The following is a 16,149-nucleotide window of genomic DNA, read 5'->3' as shown; positions in this document are numbered from 1 at the left end:
CTGGGAATTGGGGCTATTTTGAAACCCTGGTATGGGTCCCAAGTGAGCAAAACATGAATCTCTGCCTATTTCAGGGCTTTGCAGTTCCACTGAGCTCTGAAAGGGACCCTCAGCCATTCAGCCAGGAGCCAGGTGGTGTCACCCTGATCAGTGTGCTTCCCGAGGGGAGGGTCCAGGCAGTCCGTAGGGCAAGCGGCTGATGGGGACGCTGGGTCCTTGTTTGAGGAGCCGGGTCTCCACCTTCTGGGAAGCCAGCACCGTCGTCCTTTGCACCAAGTAAGCATAGGCCATTCTTTGCCTCACAAAACCCACATGGGTGTCCTTGAATGGCACCTCACGGAAGGACTAATGCCTCAACAGCTTGATGAGGCTGCAGGGAAGGAGCCCAAAAAGAGCTCATCAGAGGGAGCAGATGTCAAAGTGATAAGCACTGTCCCTGGGTTATTTATTTGCCAAGGAAATTGTGGAACACTGCTCGGGGGCAGAGCAACAGCCCCATGGGGCTTCCCGCAGACGGCTCAGAACAGTGTCAGAGCGGAGGAGCCGTAGAGGGCTGACCACTGCTGCCCTTGGGTTAGGAGGAGGACTGATGGTCCTTTAAGGACAGGACGGCAGAGAGCTGGATGCTTGGGAGTGTCTCTAAGGTAAGCTGTGACCCTTCTGATCCTTTTACATTGTTATTGGAGCTTCTACATTCATTTGTTAACTTACTCATCATCTATTAAGCCACTCTGGTGGCCACAAAGCTTTTGGGGTCCTTGCTAAGGGCCTGTGCTCTGCCACATGACCATCATCATCATATTATCTCATCTTCTGCATATTAACTAGCTACAACCAACAGTCATGTGCAATTATTATTTTTTGTGTCCTGGACACTTCAGTATGAGCGTTTTATGACCCACCTGATGAAATCCTGACAGTAGCCTTGTGCTCGGAATTCTGAGTCCAGCATTTCAGCTGAGGATATTAAATAGATCTTAAAATTCTGCCTGAGGTTGCAGACATGAATAGGCAGAATCAGGATGCCAGCTTGGCTGGTACGCAGCCCTGCACTTAAGCAGTCTGCTACGGACCTGCCCTCAAGATGCTAATGCTCTCGTGGCTGAAAGGAACACCCTGAAAGCATGCTGTCCTTTGCACGGTGTCGTCCTTAGCCTAGAGCAGAGCCAAACTCTCTGTTTGTCCTTCACTCACCTTAGGAGAGTAAAGGACAGACTTCCACACAAGCTGAGCCTCAAGACAGCATGTGTGGTTGCATGTGTGGCCACAGGCGCTACGATGTGAGGAGGCGATGGAGCAGGGCGGGTGAGATGGAGAAAGCCTTGGGAGGGGTGTGGCAGGTCGGTGTGAGACAGACTGAAGCACCTGGGTCGGGGCTGACAGGAAGCAGAGGGGAAACAGAGGGAAAGGGAACAGGTGAGGGAACCGTAGAGAAAGGGTGTGAGAGGGGGCTTGTTGGGTTCCATGTGGAAGCAGGAAGGCACCTGGCCTGCGAGGGGCTCTGTGGATGATGTAAGGTGTGCTGCCCCACAAGGGCTCTGGCAGACAGTGTCCAGGGTTGTCAGGGTGATGAGATGCTCCCCAAGTGGGAGGGGCTCAGGGAAGTCCTGGGGGCCAGAGAGTTTGGCTCTGATCTAGAGTGAGGATGACACCACGCAAAGGACAGTGTCTGAAGAGCTGGGAGGGGGCAGGTGCGAGGAGGGCTTGGCCTCAGGCACAGGAGGGATGGGAGCAAGTGATGGTGGTAAACCTGGGGTGTGAGGGAGTGGGGAGTGAAGCTGCCGGGAGCATGGGGAAAGCCTAGACCAAGCCCCACTTTTGTCATTCAATCAATGCGTAATTATTGATCATCTACTGTGTGCCAGGCTCTGTGCTGGAAGCTTCCATCCTCTGAGTTCGGACCTGACCAGACGGGACTCCTGAACATCCTGGAACAGCTCATGCAGGAGTCCATGAACCTCCGGTGTTCCCTCTGCCTCCCCTTTCTTTGGAACCTCCAACTGGACAGGGGTCTTCTCCTCACGCTGGTGCAGCTGCATTAAGCCTCTGCCAGACCCCTCTCTGGAGGAGGCTAGATTTCCAGCAGGAGAGAAAGGTTGATTGCACATCATCCCTTTGCACTTAGGATACACCTCTGTTCACTAACCCATTCACAACTGCACCAGTTAGTTGTAGGGGATACAGAAGAGAGGAGATAGCCCCCAGCCACGTGACAGGAGTGCACCCTGAGCCCAGAGAACGTGTGGGAGGGCAGGGACAAGAGTGGCCTGTCTGTGCCATGGAAGAGGCAGTGGGGGAGTATGGGTGAGGAATGGGGGGTCCTGATTCTGGGTCCAGGACTCTGTCCGTGCCACCATGTAGGACCACTGACTCATCTTTAGGAAGCTGGCCTTGCTTCTCTTCAGCATCCTGCCAGCCCTGACTCTGCGTTCTGCCCTCAGTGGGTCCGCAGAGACACCACTCCTCTCAGGGAAGCCAGCCCCTAGGGAACCTTGTCAGATGGTGGGAGCCCAGTCTGCAGGCGTGTCCTGCTGCTCCCACTGGGGATCAGTGGAGATCATGGGGAATCAATCAATTCATATGAATTGACTCCATAGTAATCGTTGCTAATGTTAACAGAAACTTAATGGAAACTTAAACCCCTCACTCTGCTAAGTATTCCACGTGCTTGGGACATTATCAATTCCCACAATAAGAATAAGAACGATGTACTGTTATTCTTATTTCTATTTCCCATCTATTTCTATTTTCCATCCCAAAGTGAAGGTCAAAAGAGGTTGGCAAGTTGTCAAAGGCTGCACAGTTTTAAGTGGCAGAAGTGGGATACCCACTGTCTGCCCATGGGCTTGCCCCCGTGCTCTCCTGCCTGCACACCTTATCTCAGAAGCCAGAGAACTCTGGTCTTTTGTAATGTGGATGAGCATGGCCATTGCCAAGCACCGGAACAAACTGATGTGTGTGCAGAACACGTGGCACAGTGTGTGGCACATGGTGAATCAACTATCTATGCATCTGTACTTGTTTTTCTAGGAGTGGGAGCAGTCTGTCCAGGTTCCTTTGTGGCTAGAAGCACCTGGGAAATGGCCAACCAAGGAGGCTTTGGGGTACAAGCTACTCAAATAAGTGGTGCCTCTAGGGTCACAATCTGGCTGACACACCAAGGTTTCAGGCCTGTGACTTGCACACGTGGTGCTCCCCAGTGAATCTCTTTGGAAGGCTGCAGCAAGAAAGGCTTATTTTAAATATTTTGCGTTTGGAATATATTGGTTTGAACTTTTTACTGCCACTTCATTCCTATCAACCGTATCAACTTTCCTTTTTTATTTCTTGAACATCTTTTTCTCCTATCTGTATCTGGTTCTTTGCGTCAACATCCAAGCAGGTAGAGGAGTGTCCCCAATTTCTCGGTTTTGGGCCTTGCAAGGCAAGATATCCTGATGGCAACCTAGAAGTCATCATTTGGTTTTGTGTGTGCAGCGAGAGACCCAAAGGGACCCATTTTCCTGACAGCATTTGGCACCACAGCGCTGGATCCTCACATCCAGGGCCTGTCTAATTAATTACTGTTTATACTCTCACAGTTCCCTATGCCTCCTCTTCCTCCTCTAGAATCAGGAAATCAAAACAAAGCACCCTCAGTGTGCTATTCTGGGGCAGCATAAGCAGCATGAACACAGAAGCAGGGTTGAAACCCACATTCTAAGTGCTGGGACTCCAGGCAGGGAGGCTCAGGGCTGCAGTGTGCGGTGAAGTCCCCACTTTCGTGAAGCAGGGCACCACAGGCCACTCGGGCTCCTCTACTGTGGTGTCATCTCCCAGTTAAAACGTCCCAAACTGTTCCCTCGCCATAAAATCAAGAGGATGTGCTTGCATCACCAGGACCAGTTAAGATGTTGATGAGGAGTGTGAGCATTTCCATTCATTCATTTATTCCACTGATATTTATCGAGAACCTATTTTGTGGCATGGTTCAAGGGCTTGGGGTAGATGGGTGAACACAGGAGAGAAAGATTTTTGCTCTTGTGGAGTTTACATTCTAACAAGGAAAATAAACAATAACCATAGTAAATGAATAAATTATACAGTGTGCAAGAAGGTGACACATGCCATGGTGGTCAGAGAAGTAGAGTAGGGAAAGGAGCTTGATGTGCCAGAGGAAGGAGGCGGTACAATTTTAAACATGAAAGCACTGGGGAAAATTCAAGTGACATTAGGAGTGAAATCTTGTTTTCAGATGTCCCTCGGTTTGGGGTTACAGGAATATTGACAATAAGCGAGCGCTTGGGGACCAGGGGAGCTGCTCTTGGCAGAGGACAGACATGCAGCCTCTGAGAGCGTGGAGGAACAGAGGTCATCCTATCCACCGCCCTACAAACCCGACTTCTTCTGCAGGGCTCTTCTGCAGGGCTGTGGAGCTGGTAACAGGGCACCTTTCCCCCAAGAGATTCACCCCAGAGCCAGCACATTGCCAAGATACGCAGACCTCATATGTGTGCCAGTTTTCCTGCTGGCCCAGCGTACCCTTCCCAGCCCCTCTTCATCTGTGCAGGGGTGGAATCACTTGCCCTCCATCACTTTGTCATGGAATTATGATGTGAATGTTCTAGGGGCCGTGTTCAAGTTGAGATGTGCCCTTGTCTTCAGAAACAGAGAGAGCATGTGTGTGCAGGCATGTGTGTGTTTATGAGTGTGTATGTATGTCTAATGGTTCCAACTATGCAGCTCAGGCCCAGAGCTAGCTTCTTGGTCATTCATTCATTCATCCATTGCTTTGACAGAGGAATGCAGACTGCATGCTGGTCCCAGCACTCCAGGCATGCGCGTTCTTCCTTTCCCCTGCTTTCCAGCCTGTGTAGCAAGGTGCTGAGTGACTGTGACAGGGTCACATCACTTAGAGCCTTTAGGCACCAACTGAATAAACTGCACAAATGAAATACAAGAGGTTCCTTATCTTTTTCTTCCTGAGACACTGCAGCCCTGTAGTGTCCCAGAGAAGCAGAACCTGTTCACTTATTTCCCACCAAGGGTCCTCTCCACTCTTTCTGCCTCAGTGGGAGACTGACCGAGGCCAGGGCAGAGACCCGGGACATGTAAGAGAGCTGAGGTCACATGCTCAAGGTTTCTGGGAGGAGGAGCAGAGGATCCCTCAGCTCCCTGCTTGGGCACCTCGCCTGCCTCCTGCTGTCTGCACCCCTGCCCACCCCAACACTTTGCCAGTGGACTGGCATGCATGTACCTGCACAGGAGCCTCTCAGGACTCAGGACACCTTGGATACTTCCTGAAAGGGAACAGGCCTGAGTCCAGCTCCAGCACCGCTGGAATGTGCTGTGCCTCTGCACAAGCCCAGCCACCCGAGCTGTGAGGACCCATGCTCCTGGGTGGGTTCCCACACACCTCTGTGTCTGAGGTTTGTGGGTCCAGGTGGAGAGCTCTGAGCATCCCTGGGACTTTTGTTTCCAGGTTGAATCAGCTTCCACCCCTCATGCCCAGACGCAGCTCCATTTCCCTGCTTGCCACATGAGACCCCACCCTGGCCTTCTTCCACCTGGGGCCTGGCCCAGAAATCTGGCCGGTATAGACCTTGACCAGGAAGTTTGGGGAGGATGTGAAAGGAGAGACGGAAGGGGAAGTCCAGGGGGTGGCCTGTGTCTTTAAAGATGAATAGCACTGTTTGCTCATTAGGGAGATTATTCCGAGCAAGACGGCAGCCAGAATGCTCTAGTGCAAGCATCTGCCTGCTACTGGGAGACGATATTTATTGTTCAATCCTTCAATGATGTAAATAAACAGCTCAGCCCAGATAATGTTCCAATAAACAAACAAGCAGCTGCCAGGAGCTCCCCGGATGGCTGACCTTTGTGGAGGCCACCCTGCTGATGTTTTAATAGCAGTTTTCCTGGCAGCGCAGACGCCCACCGTGCCAGGATGGAAGAGGTGGCAATGCTGACCTGTAGGTGGGCTGGAGGGAAAGGGGGCCACGCTGCTTTAATATCCCAGTCTGGAGACTGAGTGGCCAGGGAGGGCAAGGTGGGAATGATGGCACATCGCGTAGGTGTGCCTGTTGTGTGCCCTCAGGCACGCACACCTGCCCCCAGTAAGCCACATGGAGGGGATGGCGCAGTGCACGCGAAACACTGAGATGGAGCTTCCTGCATGGTACAGGCAGGACTGAAGTTCAGCCATCTGTCTATGTAACCTCAACAGCCATTGCTTTTCTCATCTTTATGGATATATAATTGACAAATAAAAATTGCAGATATTTAAGTATATGACTTAATGTGATATATGTATACATTGGGAAATAATTGCCACAGTCAATTATTATAATTATTAAGCTAATTAACATATCCATCACCTAACTAGTTACCATTTTCTCTTTCTGTCTTCCATTTTCTTTCTCCTTCCTTTTTTCTCTCTCTCTCCTTCCTTCTTTCCTTCCTTCCATCCTTCTTTCTTTCCTTCCTCCCTTCCTCCCTTCATTCTTTTCCTTCCACATTTAAGACCTACCTTACCCAATTTCAAATACACACACAGTACAGTACTGTTAGCTGTGGTTACACGGCTATACATAAGATCTCCAGAATTCATTCATTCTGCATAACAGAAACCTCATACCCCTTGACAACATCTCCCAGTCCCTCCCATCTCTGGCAACCAACATTCTACTCTGTTGGTATGACTTTGCCTATTTTACATTCCACATATAAGTGAGGTCATGCAGTATTTGCCTTCAAGCAAGCTCTAAAAAAGTGAAGACAATGGGGCGTGTGAGGTAAGCTATAAATTGAAGGTCCTGAGAAGCACAAGGGTACTGTGGCAGAGGAGTGGAGTGAGCAAGATCTGAGGGCCCCCCCTTGGGGGATAGCCACTGAGCCAAATTATTAGCAAGGTCACTTGGTGACTGCAGAGTCAGAACACAAGGATGACAATCATCTAGACCTACACTATCCTGTAAGGTCACATGTGGCCGTTAAGCACCTGAAATATGGCTGGTCCATCTTGAGGTTTGCTGTACGTGTAAAATACATACACATCAGATTTCACAGATTTAGTATGAGAAAATGAATGTAAATTATCTCACTAACAATATTTTATGTCGTATACATGTTAAAGTAATATTTGGGGCATGTGGAGTTCAAGAAAATAGACTTAAAATTAATTTAATCTATTTGTTTTTTAATGTAACCTCTACTAGAAAATTTAAAATTGTGCCACAGTGCAGTCGTGGCTGGCACTATATCCTCCACGTGTCTGGCGCGGGTCTAGAAGAGCGTTCCACTGGGTCTTTGGTGAGACCTGAAGGGACACCATGCCCCAGCACAGCGAAGTCATTTGCACTTAGTCTCCACAGGATCATGTTGCATGCAGACGACCACATATTCCCCCTCTGACATCGCTTTCATATTTTTAGTCTTATTCCCTCTGCCAGTATGTCTTTATAAAGCCTGTAGGCACCACTAGTTTGGCTACTTCAGATCAATCATCCTACTAACTTAGGAGATTCTGTCTCCTAGGGTGTCTTTGAATACCTCTGATCTTACCCACTGTGTGTTTTATTAGTTAAACTCACGTGGCTGGTGTTGCCCTGTTGGGAACCCTTTGTCGGAAGGCATGCACATGCCCCCTGAGCTGGTACATCCTGGCCACACCCCAGTCCTGGGAAGGAGGAGCAGAGGCCTGTGCCGCCCCTCTGGTACCATTTGCCGCTTGGTCTTATTTGTGTGAGATCTGAGCCCTCCAGGGGACAGGCCTCCCAGAAAGCAGGCCCGAGACTCTCCCTTCTTCTCTAGAAGCCAGCTCTGAGCCTAGAGCGCCGTGGGCCTTCCATAAATGCGTGGCGGGTGATGAGTGAGTGTGGAGTGTCACTCTGTTCAAGCGACACATGCAGGTAGGTGTGGTCTCCTCCTTGGTCTCAGCCTCAGAGAATAATATCTGAACGCTCAAATTTACATGAGCGGCTTCTTTACATTTTCTATCTTAAAAATAGATCAATTTCTGTTTTCATCCTTTCTCCCTATTTAGGTGACGCACAAGTCTTCCTACACTGTGTAAAATACTAAGTCTTATTTGTCTTAATGTGCAATAGTAGGCCTTGTTTGTTCTAAGCTGTTTGCTCACAAGCTTTGGGGCGTCCCCTCCACTGGTGACGGGACCACAGCCACCGGCTCACGTGTCTTCTTTCTTCTCAGCCCTGTCTTTGTGGCCTGGGACGTCTTTCCTAGGCTGTTCTCCAGTTGCAGGCATCTGGATTAGGTTTCCACCTTTGGGGGTGGGCTGAACTTGATATTCTGTGTTCAGGTGAACTTGGCCAGAAGAATGGCTTCGTGCGTCCGTTTCCCCGGAAGTCCCATTTGAACGCTGCCTGACATTCTGTTGGCCTTTGTGGCTGCTGTGGAGTATAGGGGGCAGTGAGTAGGGACCCTGAGCTCTTTTTTCTTGATCCTGCCTCTTAATCTCAATCTTACCTTAATCAGCTCAGAATCCATCATCTGGCTGGTAGAATGTGGGTGGTTTTTCTCAGTGGGAGTTGATCATTTATTTAGTAACTGCTTATTTTTCCCATCTTTACTGCAGTATAATTGACAAATAAAAACTGTATGTATTTAAGGTATACGACTTGACGTTGTGATGTACATATATATTATGAAATAATTGCCGCAATCAAGATAATTAACACATCCATCACTTCACATAGTCACCATTTTCTTTTTTCCTTTTTTTTTTCATGATGAGGCCTCTTAAGATCTATGCTTTTAGCAAATTTCAAATATACAATTAACTATATTGACATTGCTGAACATTAACTGTCCAGAACTTACCTTATAACTAAAACTGTATGCCGCTTGACCAACATCTCCCCGTTTCCCCCACCTCCAAGCTCCTTGCAAGCACCATTCTACTCTTTGATTCTATGAATTTGACTATTTTAGATTTGACATGTCAGTGAGATCATACACTAATGCAACATTTGTCTTTCTGTATCTGGCTGATTTTACTTTACATGATGTTTTTGAGGTTCATCCATGTTGTCCCAAAAGACAGGATTTTCTTCTTTTTTAAGACTAAATTAATATATATTTTAAGGCTAAATTATACACACACACACACACACACACCACATTTTCTTTATCCCTTAATGCATGAATGGATGGTCAGGTTGTTTCCATGTCCTGGCTATTGTGACTAGTGCCACAGTAAACAAGGGAGGGCTAGCTCTTTGAGATCCTGTTTTCACTGCCTTTTAAATATATACCCAGGAGTGGACTCTCTGAATCACAAAGTAGTTATGTTTTTTATTTTTTGCAGAACCTTCATACTGCAAATTGATGTGCCATAGTAGCTACACCAGTTTACGTTCTTACCAACCATGCACAAGGGGTCCCTTTTGTCTACATGCTTGCTAGCACCTGTCAGTAACTTCTTGAGCACCAACCATGTCCTGGGTCCTGTGCCAGGCAGTGCTGAAGATGACAGGCATGACCTCTGCCCAGAGATGTGCAGCCACAGGCCTTGTTGCCCATGTGCAGCTCCCCAGCCCCCCAGCCCCCACAGAGGGTGCACCATCCTTCTGTAATTCATCTCCATTGTTGGCCTTCTTGCTATCCCAAAGAGGTTAGAAGGAGCTGCACATTTCCCTGCTTCCTTCTCCAGACCATGTAGAAAAAACATTAAATAAGACTAGTCATAACACCAGTGCTCGGAGATTCCCCCAGGTTCCGCTTCTCCACACAGAAACGTGTCTTTTTCTGTCTCTCAGTCAGTTTCCTCTCCATGACCAAACTGCCCAGAGTCCCACAGAGACTCATTATTTTTAAATACCTTTTCATGTGGAAGCTTGTCAAAGTCTTTTGGAAAATCTAAATTGCTAAGAGGCAAGCAGTGGGCTCAGAATCAGGAGACCTGGGTTCTAGTTCTGTCATTGATTTACTCTTGAACTTTGAGCAGGGCACAGACCAGCCCCAGTGTCAGTTGCGTCATTGGTAAAATGAGAATGATGGTGCTGGGAGTCAACATCATAAACATTTTACAATCATGAGATGAGATGATGCTATTTAAGAATGCTTTGCAAGGTATAACACAAAAATATAAGGGATCATTGTTTGGAAATTTACAACAGCATTCTTCTTCGTTCATATGCATGATTCTCTCCCAAAAGACCTTCAGTAGATATAGGCATGGTTCCTCCAGCACTCCCGGGTGATGTTTGTTTAACATCAGCCACTTTCACTACTTGAAGGGATGCAGGTTTCTAAAACCAATACGACCTGGCTCAACACATGTGGGTGTAGTTATGTAAATACACAGAAGCATGGCCCTTAGAATCAATCAGATCTTGGGATGGATTGAAGCCACACCACTGCCTAGGTGTGTGAGCATGAACAACTAACTGATGAAACCTCTCTGCACCTCACCAGTAAATGGGATAATATTAATGCTTACTCGTGGAGTTTTAAAATGTAAGTGAGAAGATAAATATATGTACAATGCCTAGCACTGAATCTGACATAGTAGCTACTCAGTCATGAACAGTTCTTATGGCTATTGTTTATATAAGGGCCTGAGACCTGACAGCTGGCCTGGCTACCTAAATTTTAAGCATCAAAATCAGGAATAACTAGTGAAAGCCGTGGGGATTGTACAGACCAGAGGCAGACACTGACCTCAGTCCCCACATTTATTTAGGTGGCACCCTCCGGGGAATTAATACGACACCCGTCAAGGAACAAGGTCTCCTTGATGTAATTGCCCATCATTCAGCAAATCCCACCACAGACTCCTTTTATCCATGTCTTGTATGGGATTCTTTCAGCAGGTGGCTGAATGTATGCCCTCCTTACTGTTTTCTGAAACAAGCAGTAGAGTGGGGTGGGGTGGAGGGAGACGGAGACGGAGACCTACCTTTCCCATTACTGATTTCCACCTAGGCAGAGTGCAGAAGATGGGGGCATAGTCCCATCCTGCCTCCCTGGGGAAGGCGCAAAGTGCGAAAACCTGCCGCTGGTGCCCCCTGGTCCAGCTCTCCATCCCTGCCCCGGTTCACCTGGTTTCCTCTGATGTCCACCCACATCCAGCACGTCACTTCATCTGAAGAGCAGGGAAGTTGGAGCCAAATGATAAAGGAGATTGCTCGGGCACTGAATCCAATTTCCCTTGGGGATCAGACCCTGCGCACTGGCTGGGACTCGGTTCTGCCTGCATTCCCTAGCGGAGCCCGCTCCTGCCGGCGCCCTGAGCAGGCAGGAGGCCAGCCCGCGGGTTCACTATCACTCTTATCGCTCTTGTGAGGCTCCTCCAGAGGCGACTCACAGCCGGGACGCAGGCTGGCTGGGCTGGGGGCCAAGGCCATCATGGCACGGTCAGACTTGGGTAGTAATCCCAATTGGTTTTACATGAACTCCTATTTCACTCAGCTTAAGGAAGGAAGGACCTGGCCAGGTGGACATCTGGTGGCTTAGGGGTGGGCACAGAAACAGGAGGCCTATTAGATTCTGAGGCATTTTGATTTTCAGAGCTAAACATATTTTCTTTCATTCCTTTACCTGTTTTTGTTGTTGTCATTTTTTCATTAGTTTAATGGGAAATCAGCAAAGAGGACTTTGAACTTTACTTATTTCTTCTGTTCTAAAATGAACATTCTGTCAAACTCAAGTATTTCAGCATCAAAATCAGGAATAACTGGTGAAAGCCTTGGGGATCGTACAGACCAGAGGCAGACACTGACCTCAGCCCCCACCTTTATTTAGGTGGCACCCTCCGGGGAGTTAATACAACACCCATCAAGGAACAAGGTCCCCTGTACTGGGTTGTAGGAGAGCATGGACTTCCGAATCAGACTGAATTCCAATTCTCTTACCAGATTTTATAGCTCAGGCCAGTTTAAGGTACTTGGGTCTCATTTTCCTCATCTACTATATCAGTGTATCAGTTAGGACTTTTGATGTTGCCAAAGTCTTTTTATGACTTTAACAATAAGGAAATATCTTGAGTAACTCAAATGTCCCAGCATAGGGCAGGCTTAGGAGTTATTTTGATTCAGTGGCCCAGGGATGTTACCAAAGACCAATTTTTTCCCCATCTCTGTGCCTGACCTTCCCTGGTTCCAGTTCTCCCCCTTATTATAAGAGGGCTGCCAACAGTTCTTTGAGCCTCCTGTTTCTTTGACCCTGTTGAGAGTAAAGAGAGATCCTGTCTTCCATCGTTACACAATACTGTCCCTGCTTTGCTCTGATCACACATGCTCATTGAGTTGGCCCTGCTTTCTTTCAATCCCAGTGGCCACAGAGTGAGGTTAAACTGATTTGCTTTATGGGATCCAACCAGGAAAATGGGGTGGATCCAATCCTGCCCAAAAGGCGAGAGAGGATGGAACAGATGCTGGCGGGGCCATGCAAGTCAGGACAAATGAGCACTAAACCCACAGGACTGAGAGGATTATATCAATAAGGAATTACAGGCAAAACCATCTCCTGGTGCCTGACATCTAGAAAGGGCTTAAAAGGAAAACAAGCAAAGAGAGCCTGGAACAAACCTAAAATCAAAAAATAAATCACTAACTAAGCTAGTGTCAAGTTCAGTGAATTCAACAGAAATGAGAAACAGCAGACCTTCAGATGAATTGCCGTCATCTGTCAACATCGATGTGGTGTCCCTTCTGTAACTTAGTTCCTCTGAATAACTCTTCTGTTCTCCTTGATCTCAGGTTACAAACTAAATAGTAAAAATTAAAAATAACAGTACATAATGGGAATACATGGAATATGATTTTTAAATTTACTTTTGTTATTGAAATCTCTAAAATTACCCTGTGGATACTGTACGGTGTCTTTACAAGTGGCATCTAATCAAGTTTGGTGGTCTCCTTTCTGCCACCTCCCCACTGTTGCCCTCAGCCATTCCCCTCACCCTTCCACATTCTGGGTAATACTTGGTCCTGTCTTATGTGGGTGGCCTTACTAGCACTGGGCAGTGATCATGTTGACCCTTTGAGCTCAGAATCATGACAAACAATTCTAATTCTTATACTAGAGACCTGGGCCAGCACCCAGGGAAGGTGAGCATCACATGAGGGTGGGAAGCCCATCTTTTCTAGATTTGTCCTCAGTCATAGGCCCATTGGCAAGTCTTTCCTCATTGTCTCCACACAGTCCAAGCAGTTCTAGGAAGGACTTGTGGATGGCCCAGGAGTGATCTATTCTGCTGCCAAGATTTTCTTGAAGATTGAGGATGGATAACTCAAGCGCAAAGTGCATTTTCCTGGAATGCTCACATCCCCTTCCCTGGGGATGGGAACAGAACCTCTAGGAGGCTTCAGGACCCTGTATCTACCCCAAAATCAGAAGCATAAGCCTGTGGTTTAATGGCCAGAATGAGCCCACTTGGTGGAAACCTCCGAGTTGGCTCCTTGCGTGGTTCCTGTCTAGGTATGACAATGACTGCTGGGTAACAGTTTGAAAGAATTACCCCACATCCTTATATCCCAATTTTCCTCTGCTAACAATTGTAGCAAATAGCATTGCCTTTCTGTTGCAGGATGACACTGTGATCTGAGGCAGCTTCAGTTATCCACCACTGTTCATCCAAACCCCAGACCCCTCTCCCCATTATAGCCCCATCCTCTTTGCTAAACATGTAAAAAGCAAGGTCTCAAGGACTTCAGCCTGAGGCATAGGCAGCCACTGAAAATAACAAGGGATTCTCTGGGAACCCTGCTTTGGTCTCCCCCTTTCCCTCTTCATTACCGTTACTGGTGTGAGACCCACAGTGGTCTTGTGTCCCTCCTGCCTGGCCTCTGGTACTGCAGAGGCAGAGCTCACTCTCTCCCTTGGCTACTGGAGGGTCCCTGGGCTGAAGCTTGGCTGCAGGCAGTGCATGATCTGAACTCCCATCAGCTCTCCTCTTCTTCTTCTCCACAGATCCGAGTGGATGGGCCCAGGGGCAACGCCCTCCAGTATGAGACCGTGCAGGTGGTAGACCCCGGCCCCGTCCTCCGGGACATGGCCTTCTCCAAGGACCACGAGCAGCTCTACATCATGTCAGAGAGGCAGGTAAGGCTCTCTGGGCTCTGTTAGACATTTGTCTTGCAGCTAAGTACTAGCTTGTGGCTCAGCAGACACCTGCAGGAGGCCAGCTGCAGAGAGGGGACTCAATTTGTTTTGGCTCAGTGTGTATCCTTCGGTTATGCTGCCTGGGGACTACTGCTGAGTGCGCTGAAACCGGGAATGAAACCTTTAAAACAGCAGAATATTCAGGAGTCTAGAACAACTTCACTAACTTCGAAATGGTGATGTGTACAGACTGAGGCCCAACATTTACTCTCTTTTGAAGAAACATACTACATATGGCCAAGTTTTTTATCCAGCTTTCCCTACACCAAGTATAATCTCCTACCAAAATCACCTTCTTGCACCCTGGTACTATGGAGGCAGAGTTTGCTGTCTCTCCCTTGGCTATTGGAGGGTCTCTAGGCTGGAGGTCCTCAGTGGGCAAGGATTTATTGCCCAAAAATCCTAATTGAGGGAACATCATGGAAGAGTCAGATGGATGGAGATTCAGAAAATGGTCTGTGTGTATGAGATGAAATGTGAAAGCTGAGCCTTCTTGTGTACCTGTAACCGCAACATGGAACTTCCAGCAAATTCCATGAGCCCAAGTTGGGCAGAACAGATATGGCACAGGACTCACTGATAGCTGATACCGAATAGGAAGCGGCACAGTTGGGCTCGCTTCTTCGGGGATCCTGAGTCCGTAGCAGGGCTCGTATGTGTGCAGCAGGCAAGGGAGTGCATTCCACCTTGGAAACTCCCTCTCTTGAACAGCATGTCCTGGAGTGCCCCAATTCACTGCCTACCGTGTTCCACCTCGCCAGACACACTCACCTGGAGAGCGCATCAGCACCGCCATACCTCTGCCTCTGGCATCTCTCTGTACAATGGGCCGTTGCCAGAAGCTGTCATTCAGTCCATGAATATGTATGCGGCAAAAGCAGAGGCCATGAGGGGCAGATCCCACTCTTACTCATCTTCGTTAGTGAGGCCTGAGCTTCCCAGGGGACCTTGCTGACAGAGTCTGGATTGTTCCGCCTGTCCTCCTCTGCAGAGCGAAGGAGATGAATACTGCATTATGCCACCCACAGGGCTTGTGCATTATGCCTGGGCAGCCCACAGCAGCTCCACCCTCCCGATGACATCTTCTCTTGGTGTGGGGCTCCCCACTCAGCCACACTGGGACCCATTGTGGTGCCCTGGTTGAGGCTGCCATGGCTTGGGAATCCCCTGGTCTGGGGTGGCAAAGGGAACATTTTACCCCAGGAGTTGGGACTTGGGTATGAGTCTGCTCCTTTGCTTTCATTCCTTGTTGTTTTCTAATGGGGCCCATATTTCCCATTCCTTGCCTACCTTTGAGACCCTAGACACTGAGGAGAAGCAGCTCTCCTTGGTGGAATGAATCCTTTGGAAGACCAAAGAACCTCCACAAGGCATTGAATGTCATGATTTCTTGCCTGACATGAAAGCCAGGAATTCTGAACCTGGGACTAAAAACATCTAAGAACTTCCAAAGATGGGGAAAAAAAGCTGTGTGGAGGCCCTGTGATTCTGAGCTCCTTGTCCTCAGCCATCCTGCCTCCCTGAGATTACCCTCTGTAGTCAGGACCTTTGCAGGCTTGGCAGTGAGGCATGCTGGGAGCTCTGGGTTATTGCAAAGGAAAGGAAGGTCGGAATGAATAGGACCAGGGCATTCACCCATTCTGGGGCTGCTCCTTAGAGATGGAAGGTAGCCTGTTAACCAAAATCACAATTCCAAGGTCCCTAATGGCTGGACCAGTACTGGTATCCAGTGGGTTTGTAGATTCCTCATGGGGAGTGGTAGAAACTCATAGTGGTTAAGGGCACAGGCTTTGATACCAGAATATCTGATCATGAATCTTGGCTCCATCACTTACTATGTGTTGAGATTCAGTGTTTGCAGTTGTTACATGGAGGTAATAATAATATCCAATGGTGTTCCAAGAATCAAATGGCATCATGCCCCTAATAAGCATGAATCAAGCCTGGCACAGCGTAAGGGTTTGATGAGTGGAGCCTCTTATTCTTAAGATATTGTTTGAGGTTAGGCAGGTGGTGAGATCAGGATTCTGGGTGAGCATGATT

The 16,149-nt window shown here is 48.3% G+C and overlaps 1 protein-coding gene across 2 annotated transcripts in view; it reads left to right on the top strand.

Moving 5' to 3' along the window:
• Nucleotides 1-16,149, top strand: part of PLXNA4 (plexin A4) — a 441,960-nt gene that overhangs the window by 259,454 nt on the left and 166,357 nt on the right. For both annotated transcript variants that reach the window (XM_057504773.1, XM_036905591.2), the window contains exon 4: nt 13,915-14,046. In XM_057504773.1, coding sequence (XP_057360756.1) covers nt 13,915-14,046 — 132 coding nt within the window. The remainder of the gene's footprint in view (nt 1-13,914; nt 14,047-16,149) is intronic.

The sequence above is a fragment of the Manis pentadactyla genome, chromosome 7 (assembly GCF_030020395.1).
Source record: "Manis pentadactyla isolate mManPen7 chromosome 7, mManPen7.hap1, whole genome shotgun sequence".
In the NCBI taxonomy this organism is placed as follows: Eukaryota; Metazoa; Chordata; class Mammalia; order Pholidota; family Manidae; genus Manis; species Manis pentadactyla.
Note: the sequence above shows the minus strand (reverse complement) of the source record. Positions and strands in the feature narration are given on the sequence as shown.